This window comes from Pan paniscus, chromosome 7 (genome assembly GCF_029289425.2).
Source record: "Pan paniscus chromosome 7, NHGRI_mPanPan1-v2.0_pri, whole genome shotgun sequence".
In the NCBI taxonomy this organism is placed as follows: Eukaryota; Metazoa; Chordata; class Mammalia; order Primates; family Hominidae; genus Pan; species Pan paniscus.
This window is the reverse complement of record NC_073256.2, coordinates 40,264,862-40,278,013: the sequence shown is the minus strand read 5'-3', so window position 1 is coordinate 40,278,013 and position 13,152 is coordinate 40,264,862. Positions and strand designations below refer to the sequence as shown.

General features: G+C 53.6%; 1 protein-coding gene across 4 annotated transcripts in view; it reads left to right on the top strand.

Annotated features, from left to right (window-relative positions):
• Window positions 1–13,152, top strand: part of GFRA2 (GDNF family receptor alpha 2) — a 98,124-nt gene that overhangs the window by 12,409 nt on the left and 72,563 nt on the right. For 3 of the 4 annotated variants that reach the window (XM_003823621.5, XM_034965739.4, XM_055116349.2), the window contains one exon: window positions 1,381–1,464. The exons of the other annotated variant lie outside the window; for it this stretch is intronic. In XM_003823621.5, coding sequence (XP_003823669.1) covers window positions 1,381–1,464 — 84 coding nt within the window. The remainder of the gene's footprint in view (window positions 1–1,380; window positions 1,465–13,152) is intronic. 4 annotated transcript variants of the gene reach the window in all.

Below are 13,152 nucleotides of genomic sequence, written 5' to 3'. Positions count from 1 at the left end.
TGTTGTCAAATTCCAGCTGGGCACCTGCTCTGTGTCCTGGGTGTTGCGGGGCATGAGGGTTGCTTTTAGGAGGTGACATGAAAGGTGGAGGCTGTTCCTAATGCAGGGAATGTGCTTCCTCCTTGTCCTCTGGGGCTGCCCCATTTCTTGGGGGTCTGCCGGAAATAACAGGCAGCCTCCTTGCTCGGTGAGCCTGCAGGGGGCTAGTTGAGTCTCCAGTTCCAGCCTCTGGGTGACCACATGCAGTGGGGTTGCAAAGCCCCTCTTCCAGGTCCATGATACCTTGCTGCAGGTAGCCCTGAAGAGGCTGCCCCACCTGTGCTGTCTCTTAGGCAGAGGGTGCCTGCCTGGGCACTGGGCCCTGCCTGGATGGGAAATGAGTCTGTGAGGCTGTGCCCTGCTTTTCACTACACACACACACACACACACACACACACACACACACACACAGGATGAGTGATAAGCCATCAATTTCCCCTCACCAATAATGTCTCAAGAGACTATTTCCTTTCCCGCTGAGGCCTCAGCAGAGGAGGGTGGGATTCCTGACACTGGTGGGGTCTTCGGGGGAGCCCTGGGCCATCCATCTCCTGTTATTCACTTGCTTTTCCATTCCTGAGCCCCCAAGGCACCCAAAGCCTCGAGGAAAGGTCCAAGGAGCCTGCAGGTGGTGGGGAGAACAGGAGGGCCCTGCAGGAGAGGGGCCACGCAGATGGAAGCTAGGGATCAGCCCACCCACTGAGCAGACCTTCAGCCCCTCCAGCAAGATTCTCCTGGTGACACGATGGGGGGCAAAGAGGAAATTCTGTCCTCCTCAGTGACCTGGGCGGAGCTGGCGTGGTGTGATGGGAAAGGGTGCTGGTGGGAGGGCCAGGACAGCAGAGTCTAACTCTGGCCCTTCCAGGAGTAGCTGCGTGATCTCAGGCAGGTTTCTTTACCTCTCCGGGCCACCTCAGAGCCCTCTCTTGTGAAATGGGGAATGATTGTGGAGAGCATTCTGGCTTCAAATCCTGCAGTTGATACCTGGCCTTACGTGGGCCAGCATTGCTCCACTTCCCCCAGATGCACCTGCAAGTCCTTCCAAGGGGGCTGGCCATGCAGGGTGGTCACGAGAGAGAAGCGTCAGGCAGTTCTGAGCTGCTGTCAGGGAGCTTCTCCTCTAGTTGGGGAGACAGACCTGCCCAGATGAAATGCTAAACATTTCGTTGCTAATGTGCCCTGGTCCTGCACTCTTCACTTTGGGAAGGGCTGCCCTGTCTCTTATCCTTTGGGTGGCACGAGCTTTCCCCTGGTAGAGAGCTTTCCTCCGGCAGATTTGCTAAGTGCCGGCAGCGCTCTGGCCCGGAGGAGCCCGCATCTGATGCCTGTTCTGTCTTCCAGGTGAGGAGTTCTACGAAGCCTCCCCCTATGAGCCGGTGACCTCCCGCCTCTCGGACATCTTCAGGCTTGCTTCAATCTTCTCAGGTAAGTGAGCTCGCACTGGGACTTGGCCCGTTCTCCTCTCATCCCTGTGGCATGGCAGATGGAGCTCTGGGCTTGGACAGGCATCCTGGCGTCCGATGATGGCCCTGCTGCCCATCAGCTCGTCCCTTAACGGTTCTGAGCCTCAGTTCCTCCTCTGTAAAGAACACGATGCCCACCTCCCTGGGTGCTTCTATGGAGCAAGGCGTTGGTGGAAATTGCCTGGCCAGGTGGCTGTCATGGAGTAGGGCTTGAATCTGGAACCTGGTGTCACCCTTCTATCTTACCCTTGTTCCCTCTTTCCAGTTCCCTGGCTCTCCTGCTTTGGAGCTCTTCCACTTCGTCAAGTTGCTTAACCTGTCTGGGCCTCAGTTTCCTCAGCTGTGATGGGAGAGTACCGTACCGACCTCATTGGATTGCCGCGAGGTCTAAGTGGGTCAGTGGGTGGTAAAGTGCTCAGCGCGCCGCATCAGTCAGCATCAGCTGTGGCTTGTTATTACTGGTCCTATGACGATCTGTTCTGCCCTGGGTTTTCCCTCTCTCTTGAGGGCTCTGCTTCTTGAACCACATGAAGGGAGGTGTCTGCAGGAGCCACTCTGGTCCTCAGGCCATCCCCTGGGGAGTGATACCGTCTGCATTGGGTTCTAGCTTTGTCTGCCAGGCTCCACATGTAGGCACCAGGTAAAGCTCTGGGGGTCTTTCTTCTCGGCTTTGTTCTCTCTGGCATCTGGGAGACACTGGGCCCAGGGCAGCCCACCCTGCCTGGGCACTGGGGAGGGGGTTCCGGTCTTGGGAGTGCTCTGTGGGGGTGGGGGGTGAGCTCCTCTAGGGGATTGCTGGAGATTGATGCTCCAGGGGTGGCCAGAGTGGGGCTTGTTCTCAGGGATCTTTGAGCACAGGAAATCTCGTTTACATGCAGTTTTGTGGCAGTCTGAAATCTTCTGGAGTTTCTGTGGCTCTAAAGCGGGGTTTTCAACAGCAGCACTATTGACATTTTGGGCCGGTTAATTCTTTCTTGTGGGAGGAGCCGTCCTGTGAGTCTGAGGATGTTCAGCAATGTCCCCGGCCCCACTGGATGCCAGCCGCGCTCTTGCAAGCTGTGACAACAAAGATGTCCCCAGACAGGGCCAGATGTCCCCTGGGGGGCACAGTCACTGCCAGTTGAGAAGCACTGCTGTAAACTGTGAGCTGAAAGCATTTCCAGTGAGACCCTAAGCCCTTTCAAATAAAGAACTCTCTAGGACCATGTTTCTCAACCATTCTTTTTTTTCCATTATTGTTTTCCAAGGAGAAAAAATAATTCTTCCTAACTAGAGAAATTAAATACCAAGGAATAACATTTTGTCTTGAAGGTTTGAGTTTTGGAGGACCATAAACCATTGTAAGATCTCCTTTTTCTTTTTCTTTTTGTCCACCCAAGAACCAGCTTTTGCTCCCTTGAGGTGACGCCCTTCCTTCCCGTGGAGAAAGCACGCTCTAGGAGATTGAAACAGGGATGATACACGTGTCCATAGTGGGAGAAATCTTGGATGCCCAGGAAGGGAGGCACTGGCCAGTGGGTGGCCATCTGGGTGTGGCCTTGGGCACTGGCGGTGGTTGGGGTGGTGGTAAATGGAGTGGAGACCTCAAAGTCAGCTGGGTTGAGCACCTTGCCCTGGGCTGTCAGCATCATAACCCCCAGTGGGGCCATACAGAGGCTCTGAGCTCAGAGCAGCTCCCATGCTGGCACTGCCTGTGGGCACCATGGCAGCTGTACGGTAAGTCTTGGCCAAGGGCTGGACTGGATGGGGCTGAGAGTCCTTCCCGCACAGACATTCTGATTCTCACATTTCCTGATGAGTTTTGCATAGAAATCCACTTGGGACCATTCCTTCTGAGACAGTGCTCTGGGGCTCAGAAGCAGGTTGAGGATGCCATTGGCCTGTGGATGCTATGGTGGGCACACCCTGGTGGCCGCCAGATGCACCCACGTTCTACTCTGTGTGAAGCTCAGGTACCAGCAGATTACTACTGCGTGCACAGGTGGCACTGGGCTGCCCTCCAGTAATAAATAGCTTTGACTTGCTCCTGGATGTTGAAGCGCAGAGATCCTCGCCTTAGCCCAAGCCCCTTCTGCTCCCTGGACTCATGCTTAAGTATCTTCCTAGCAGAAAATCTTTACCTAATGGACTTGACACTCTGTGGGACAGGATGTTGACAAGACAAATGAGGAAGTTACTAGGTCTGCAGCTCACCGAATTAGCCCCCTTTTACCTGCTGCCCAGAGATAACTGGGCCCCACGCAACTCTGGGTTTCTGTGCTCCAGGGACCACTCCCTGCCATGAGGGCTGGGCTTTGGGGACTGTGCTGTTCCCTCCTCATTGCCTCTGTTGACTCTGCTTCACCCAGAGAAGCGTTAGGGTTAGGTGAGTAGGCAGCTGTGTCTGGGGAGACTTGGGCACATAGTTGAGTAGGGAGGCCCCGGCCCTGCTACCAAGAAACCAAGCTGGGGCTGGGCACAGTGGCTCACGCTTGCCTGTAATTTCAGCACTTTTGGAGGCCAAGGTGGGAGGATTGCTTGAGCCTAAGAGTTCGAAGCTGCAGTGAGCTGTAATGACACCACTGCACTCCAGCCTGGTCGATAAGAGTGAGACCCTGTCTCAAAAAAACCTCCAAAAACAAAGAAAAGACACCAAACTGGCCATGGTGAGGAGCTCAGCAGAAAGAAGGCGAGAACGGGAGCTGGGAGGCGGTTCCAATGCAGTCCCCACCACAGATCACCTGTAGGATCTTGGGTAGGCTCATTTAATGTGCCAGATCTTCTGTCTGAATGAGGACATGAGCTTGGAGCAGTGCTTCCCAACCTTTGTCCCATCAAGGCACACAGAAAATGGTGATGCGGCAGGGTGAGCAGACCAGCTTAATGCTCAGGCCATCACGAGCCTCCTGCTTGTCAATATCCGGGCACATGTATCCCCCACCTGTGTGTCGCACGCTGGCTGCAAAGTCTTGTTGTGAGTATCCCAAGACCTGCACTAGAGCTTTGGCATTAAAAGGCTGCCACCCCATAGGATTGCATGAAATCCCGTGGGAAGCCCCTCCCCACCCAACTCATATTGCCTGCGTGCTGCCCCCTTCACTTCTCTGTGGGGAAAGACTGTGGGTAGGGAGGGAGGCATGGAGTCTTGGTGGCTGCTTCTGGGTTGTACTACCTCCAGGTGGGACACCAGGGAGGATGCTCCTGTGTCTTTGGGACTCAGTTGCTACTATCTGTTTACCAGCTCCTGTCTGAGAATTCAGGGCCCTGTTATAGGGGCCTCCTGGAACGTGTATTCTTCTTCATCTCTTTCTGTTGGGGTTCTCGGAAAGTCGTACTGGGATTCTGTTGCAAAGAAGCTGCCAGGATTCCTGCAACACCCTCCAATGTCCAGAAGCTTTGGGGAAGGGCAGCTTCTTCCCTCCTCTCTGCCCAGTGCCGCCTGACAGGCCCTGGGCTCAGCAGTGGGTCAATGAGTCCTGAGTCCAGGGCGAAGGAGGGAGCAGTGTGGCTGTGTCCTGAGTCACAGCGACAGTGATGTTGGACGTGTCCACATGTCCTTCCCTCCCCTTCTATGTGGGAAGAGATTTCATGGAGAGGAAGTGAGTTTTGTCCTGTTTCTAGCAATTCAAACTGCCCTTGAAAGTGTGAGACAGTATTTAGGGAGGTGCCTGGAAGAGCGCGGGCCTTGAGCCAGATGGTCCTGGGTTCAAATCCTGACTCGGCTTTTTAGGGGTATGTGATCTTGGGGCTCACTGTGGCCTTTTTGAGCTGTGGTGCCTGTGTGTGTAAGATGGACATGTGATGCCCTAAGAGGGTTCGGTGGGAATGGATGTTGGCACAGTGCCCACGGCGCATCAGGGACTGAGCCAGCCTTGGCGCAGTGGGTCATCCTCTGTCTGCCTGGGGTGCTCAGTGGAGGCAGGAGGTTGTTTAGGTGGATGCAGGGGTTGAGGAGCTGAAGTGGAGCATCCTCCTCATCCCCAGGCTCCATGACCCTGTGGATGCTGAATCCCAGCTGGTTTCACCTGGGGAGGCAGGAGAGGGTGGAACCAAGGTGGGGAAGAGAGATTGCGGAGGGAAGGAGGACCTGGAAGGGTGGTGTGGAGCCAGCAGGGGTGTGGACGTGTGGAGCTAGAGAGAAGTGGGTGGACATCAAAGTGGTGATGAAGAGGACTGGGCGGGTTGGGCAGAGGCATCCTCACCGCCACTGGGGCCATGCCTAAAGGACAGGGAGAAGTGGTGGGCAGATGGCCTTGGCTGTCATCAGGCGCTGTGTCTGCATCCTGGGTGAGGGGCAGGGGCTCTGGGGTCTGGCCATGCCGTGCAAGTGTGGCTAGAGGCTTGGGCATGGGGCATCCTTTCTGAAGCTGGAAGGGAACTTAGGGATCATGGAGGCCCACTCCTTCACCTGACAGAAGGGAAAACTGAGGCCCAGAGGGAAGGCACACATGTTGATGGGATTCCAATCCCCGTCCCACCTCTGAAGCGCTTCTCCTCTAAGCCCCAATCCTGTCCTCTCCCCCAACCTGGAGCCAATGGCAACACCTACCTCTGAGGATTTTTGTTAGGACTAAATGAGATAGTGCAGGTGAGTGCTTGGCCTGAGCCTGGCATGCTGCACTAAGCCAGGTTAGCTTTTAAAACATTTGTATGGACTGATTTCTCCAAGGTTCGATGGCAGGTTGTGGCTGGGCCAGCCTAGAACCCGGCATTCTAGAAACTGTGTGTGCCTTTGCTGATTCGAGGCCACCTTTCACGCTGGGATAGTGCTTGGTGGTGACTGGAGTAGAGGTGATCAGGTGATTTCCAGAGAGCCGTGGGTCCCTGAAGCTCAGAGGGAGTCTTGGGTGGGGACGGCCATCATGTGCTATGCTGTGACAGGAACAGATAGAGGCTGGTGAGCGGCCTGGCTTCAGTGGCCTTTGTGAACTGAAGGTAGAAGACATGGCATTGTCTACCGTGGTTGGCCAGCATGCATCTGGGGTGGGCCATCTTGCTTGGTTGGAGCCTGGAGAGGGCCAATGATGTTCTCGTTGGATGCTCCTGTGGTCCTTCTTGGAGGGTGGGCTCAGGAGAGGAGGGAACTAGCACTCAAACGCTACCCCTTGCCAAGAAGCCTTGCATACGGCCTCTGAGAGGTAACCACCACTGGCCCCTGGTGCCACAGCACTTTGTCCTTTATCATGGTGCTCACTGCCATGTGTTGGGGGCATGTGTGCGATTGTACGTGTTGGTCTCTGTGTCCTGTGTGGCCATCACCCTCTGCGTCCTCTGTGTGTGTGACACTGTGCTTTGTATCTAATACATGGCCCCCGAGGATCCTGGCATCACGGCTGGAATGTGAACTTTGAGGCCGGCTAGTCCTCGTTTTGAATCCTGGCCTTACCCTACTGTGAGAGCTTAGGGTCACTAGACCCCCCGAACCTCATGTTTCTTATCTGTAAGGTGGAGCAGTCCAGCTGCCCTGCAAGCACTGGCATGCAGCATGCCAGGGCACAGGAGCACCCTAGGTGCTGGTGAAGGGTATCACCGTTCGCTGACTGGAGGGAACTGATGGCTTTGCAGGAGGTGCTAAGCAATTGTGAGGTGTCACATGTGTGTGACATCTTAGGAGTATCTGGGGCATTGAGAAGGGGTGGATCCTGGCCGTGGTGTGCAGGAATTGATCATGGAAGGGGCAGGGCAGGGGCGGGGCTGGGGCGGGGCTGGGGCCAGACTTCAGAGGAAGATGCTTTGTTCAGTAAATAATGAGTGCTCTGTGTGTTCCGGAGACGGTCAACCACTGCTGTAAGAGAATCAGACCTGTGTCCTCACTGTGTGGTGCAACAGGCAGATACTCACTTAGGCACTCCCTAAGTGGCTTGTTTTCAGTAGCAATGTAGACCAAGTGCTGCCCCAAGAGTTCAGGGGAGGCAGCAACCAGCAATGCCTGGGGAAATTGAGGAAGTCTTGGAAGAGGAGGAAGTGTGATGTGGGAATGATGTTCCTGGTGGCATCATGGCTGGGAGGCCTGGCTAAGCCTGGGGTGATGAAGGAACCTCAAGTCTTTTGAGCCTGGGGGCTCAGGGGACGGTGAACAGGGATCATTGTGGCAGACAGGACAGTGGCCTCTCTGGGGTGCTCCAGCTCAGGACTTCTCCATGACAGAGCTCAGGATGACTGCCTGATTAGGGGTCTCGGGTCCCTAGGGAGGAGCTGGTCTGTCCTTGGTGTGGGGAGAGACTTATCCCTGGGCTCAAAAGTCAGTTCCCAGGAAGACACCCCTGTGGCCTTGGTGGGGGCTGTGGGAGGATTGGGCCCGGCTTTGCTCGGCCAGTGTCTAGGGAAGCCCCTTGCCTTCCCTGGGTCGGCTCCCTCTGTGCACCCCAGGCCTGGGGGCAGGAGACCCAGCCTTTGTGCAGGCACCCCCTCGTCTCCTTGGGCTGCTGAGCAAAAGAATAGACGGTGAGGCTTTAATGTTTCAGCAGGTCGGGCTGGTGCCTCTCAGAGACCCCCTTCCGAGGCCGCCCTGTGATGAGGTGGGGGCACAGGCGGCTGAGGGCAGGGAAGAACTGCAAGAACAGCAGCAGCTCTCCCTGCCCCCTTCGTGGTGGCTCGGGTGATAAACTGCTTATCCTCAGGTTGTCTCCCTGAGCCGAATGCAGAAGCGTGTTATTTAAATTTCAAAATCACATTCTTCTTCTAACAGCTGTCAGAGACTCTGAGTGTCAACGAAAATTGGGCTTTAGCTGCAGCTCTGTCACCTCCGACACCTCCCCTTTCAGGGAGAATTCAGCTGATGGCCAAGGAGCAGGTGTGGGGTGCAAGAGAGTGGGGGCTATGGAGATGAGGAGAGGTGGGCTGTCAGGAGGTGGAGATAGGTGACCGAGTGACTCTCACGGCACTTGGGGCCGCCAGGAGGAAGGCAGCTTCCCTTTCCGCAGGTACCAGAGCTGGAGGGATCGACATTTTCCCTCTTCTGTTTTCATCTGCTCTCTCTCTCTCTCTGTCAACGCCAGTGACCTCAGGCTCTTGTCAGTCGGTAGAAGGATTTGCTGGCACTAAGGTGTGAGCAGGGTGTTGGTGACTTCATCTGTTGTTGCCTTTGTGTCCAAGGAAGAAATTGCTGTGAAAAAGACGAGGAGGGAACAAAATTTAGTGCCCCCTCCCACAACCAAAGCCTCTTTCATGGTGGTATTTCAGGTGCTGTGGTTGAAGTGAGATTTTTTTGGATGAAGGTATTTTCTGGTACCCTCCAAATAACGTCTTCCAGGGAGCCACCTGCCTGCTTCTCCTTCCGTGTGTGAGGCAGGCTCTGCCAGTGGCTGGGGTGTGGGGCGGCTCTTGGCCGGACGCCCCTGCTCTGTGCTGCTCTTGAGATGGCGCTGGTGGGGCTCCGCGCTCCCTGAGCACGCCCTGGCTTCGCCGTCAACTGCAATCACTCCGGCTCAGAAAACAGGATGTGAGCACGTGCCCTGGGCATTCCCCTCCCACCCATGCCTGCACGCTCCTGTAACCCCCGTGCACAGTGAGGAACAGCGGGAGAGGGGTCATTGTGTGACGGGAACACGTGTGTGTGCCTGGTGTGTGGAGAGTGTAAGTATGCATGGCATATGCATGGTAGGGTGTGTGTGTGTGAGAGAGGTGGGGTGTGTGTGTGGAGACGGTAGATATGTATAGGCAGTGGTGTGTATGTGGTGGTGGTGTGTGTATGTGATGTGTGTGAGGTGGTGTGTGTGTGTGGGCATGGTGGATATGTGTAGGCAGTGATGTGTGGGTGTTCGTGGTGGTGTGTGTATATGTGATGCATGTGTGTGGTGGTGTGAGGTGGTGTGTGTGTATGTGATGTATGTGGTGGTGTGTGTGAGGTGTGCGTGAGATAGTGTATGGGGTGCCTGTGATGCGTGTGTGGTGGTTTTGTGCATGGCAGTGTGTGTGTAATGTATGTGCTGGTGTATGTAGGTTGTGTGTGGTATGTAGTAAGTATGAGGTAATGTATGTGTGTCGGTGGTAGAGTGTGTGTAGGTGTTTGTGTGTGTAGGTATGTGTTAGCATGTGTGTGGATGTGGGGTGATGTATGTGTGCGGGTGTGTGTGATGTGTGTGTGGGACAGGGTGTGCATAGGTGTGATGTGCATGAGGTGTGTGTGTGGAGTGTGTGGGTGGGCGGTTTGTGTGTGTAGGGGTGTGTGTGAAGTAATATGGGGTGGTGTGTGTGTAGGTGTGTGTAAGGTAGTGTATGGGGTGTTGTGTGTGTAGTGTGTATGTGTGAGATGGTGTGTGTGTAGGTGTGTATGAGGTAGCGTATGGGGTGTTGTGTGTGTTGTGTGTGGGTGTGTGTGGGGTGGCGTATGTGTGGGGTAATGTGTAGGTGTTTATGAGGTAGTGTATGGGGTGTTGTGTGTGGTGTGTGTATGTAGGTGTGTGTGGGGCGGTGTATGTGTAGGATAGTGTGTGTGTAGGTGTGTGTGCATAGGTGTGTGTAGGTGTGTATGGGCTCTTGTGTATGTGGTGTGTATGTGTACTGTGTGTGCAGGTGTGTGTGGGGTGGTGTGTGTGGGTGTGTGTGAGGTAGTTTATAGAGTGTTGTGTGTGGTGTGTGTATGGTGTGTACATAGGTGTGTGTGGGGTGGTGTGTGTGTATGTGTGGGGTGGTGTGTGTAGGTGTGTGGTGTGTGTAGGGGTGTGTGTAGGTGTGTATAGGGTAATGTATGGGGTATTATGTGTGGTGTGTGTGTAGGTGTGGGGGTGTATTTGTGGGGTGTTGTGTTTTGTGTGTAGGTGTGTATAGGGTAATGTATGGGGTATTATGTGTGGTGTGTGTGTAGGTTTGTGGGGGTGGTGTATTTGTGGGGTGTTGTGTGTGTGTTTTGTGTGTAGGTGTGTATAGGGTAATGTATGGGGTGTTGTGTGTGGTGATGTGTGTGTAGGTGTGTGTGTAGGTGTGTTTGCGGTAGTGTATGGGCTGTTTGTATGTTATGTATGTTTAATATGTGTGTGTAGGTGTGTGGGGGTGGTGTGTGTGAGGTAGCATATGGGGTGTTGTGTCTGTATGGTATCTGTATGGTATCTGTATGGTAGGTAGGTGTGTGGGGTGGTTTATGTGTGGGGTGGGGTGTTTATAGGTGTGTGTGGTGTGTGTAGGTGTGTATGGGGTAGTGTATGGGGTATTGTGTATGGCATGTGTAGGTGTGTATGGGGTGCAGGTGTATGTGGGGTAGTGTATGGGATGTGTGTGGTGTTGCATGGTGTGTATGTAGGTGTGTGTAGGGTGTATATGTGGGGTGTGTGTGTAGGTGTGTGGTGTGGTACGTGTGGTGTGTGTGTGAGGTAGTGTATGCGGTGCTGTGTGTGGTATGTATAGGTGTGTGTGAGGTAGTGTATGGGGTGTTGCGTGGTGTGTTTAGGTGTATGTGTGTAGGTGTGTTTGGGGTAGTGTATGGGGTATGGTGTGTGGTGTATGTGGTGTGTGTGTGTAGGAGTGTATGGGGTAGTGTATGGGGTGTTGTGTGTGTAGTGTGTGTGTAGGTGTGTATGGGGTAGAGTATGGGGTATGGTGTGTGTGGTGTGTGTATAGGTGTGTGTGTACGTGTATATGGGGTGTGTGGTGTATGTGTGTAGATGTGTATGGGATAGTGTATATAGTGTGTGTGTAGTGTGTGTGTGGTGTGTGTGTAGGAGTGTATGGGGTAGTGTATGGGCTGTTGTGTGTGTGGTGTGTGTAGGTGTGTATGGGGAAGCATATGGGGTGTGGTGTGTGTATAGGTGTGTGTGTACGTGTGTATGGGGTAGTGTATGGTGTGTTGTGTGTGTAGGTGTGTATGTGGTACTGTATATAGTGTGAGTGTGGTGTGTGTGTAGCAGTGTATGGGGTAGTGTATGATGTGTTTTGTGTGTGGTGTGTGTGTAGGTGTGTATGGAGTAGTGTATGGGGTGTTGTGTGTGTGGTGTGTTTATAGGTGTGTGTGGGGTAGCATATGGAGTGTGGTGTGTATAGTGTGTGTATAGATGTGTGTAGGTGTGTATGAGGTGTATGGTGTGTTGTGTGTGTGTATGGGGTAGTGTATATAGTGTATGTGTGGTGTGTGTGTATGTGTCTATGGGGTAGGGTATGGGGTGTGGCGTGTGATGTGTGTGTATACGTGTGTATGGGGTAGTGTATGGTGTGTTGTGTGTGGTGTGTGTGTACATGTGTATGGGGTAGTGTATATAGTGTGTGTGGTGTGTAGTGTGTGTAGGTGTGTATGGGGTAATGTATGGGGTGTTGTGTGTGTGTGGTGTGGTGTGTGTTTGCGTGTCAGTGTGTGTGTGTGGGAGTGGCTGTGGGTCTTTGGCAGTGCCTTCTGTCTGAAGGGACAGGGAAGGAAGGGAAGGAGGGACAGGGAGGGAGGGGCCAGAGCGGCTCAGAACAGTCTCAGCTCCGACCATCAGGGGAATGACCCCCCAGGCCCCTGTTCATCCTCTTAGGGGAGCCATGGAAAGAGGGGCTCAAGGGTGAACAGGGAGGGGCATTAGAAAAAGGGAGGCCATCTTTGCCTGATCAGTAACAGGAATGTGTGGACTGCACTTGGTTCGTGTGTTTGGGGCGTCCTGCGACTGGAGGCTTCCGCGCTAACTCGGGGAGCTTAGGCTCAGAGGGAAGGTGTGTGAATTTATCCCCAGATAACTCACTGAGCACCCTCTGCAGGCCATGCCTTGTTTGAGGTGCTGAGGATACATCAGCGAACAACATGGGTGGGTGCTGCTCATATGGAGTTTATGTTCTTCTTCTATTAGTTGGAGACAGAGAAAAATAGAAAACAAGCCAACAAACAAATTAACAAGACATGTGAGATAGTGATGAACGCCAAGCTGAGAATTAAAATAGGATGATGGGACAGAGGTGACTGGGAACCACAAAATCTGACTCACAGGAAGGATCCAGCCGTGGGAAGATCAGGGAAATGGCAGAGGGAACAGCTAGCGAAAGGCCTGGGTGGGGTCCTGCACGTGGAGGTTGGGACCCAGGGAAGCACATGTGGCTGGAACCTTTTATTTTAAGAGTGATGAGAAACCGTTGGAGGCATTGAGGCACTTGACTAGCACAGTATGATCTATGTGTTTGAAAAGATGACTCTTGCACTGTGGAGGATGGATCATGGGGCTGGGCACAGAGCAGAGTGGAGCCGGGGAGATCAGTTAGGAGGTTGCTGCAGACGGTCATAGGTGAGATGGAGAGGATGCATGGGCTGGGAATATATTTTGGAGCTGGAGTTGAAAGGAAGTGAGATGAATTTATGGATAACTTGATATTTTGTACTTGAACAACAGTGAAGCTGCTTGTGCCATTTACTAGGATGGAGAAGATGAGAGGAGGAACAGATTGGGAAGTTCAGTGGGCAGAAATTAAGAGTTCTGTATTGGCCATTTTAGGGTGGAGTTGCCAATTAGATCGCTCCCCGGAAGTGCCAAGGGACACAGTTAGATGTAGGCCTGGAGTTCTGGGGAGAGGTCAGGGTTGATACATGGATTGAGAGTGATTAGCATATAGACAGTGTTTAAAGCCACGGAACCATGAGGTCATGGAGGGAGGGTATATAGTCAGGAGAGAGTGAGGCTGGGTCTCACCAAGTAGAGGAGGAAGAGCTAGCAAAGGCAGCTGAGACTAGGGCCAGAGAGGGAGGGAGAAATCAGTCAGCTGTGTCAGGGAAGCC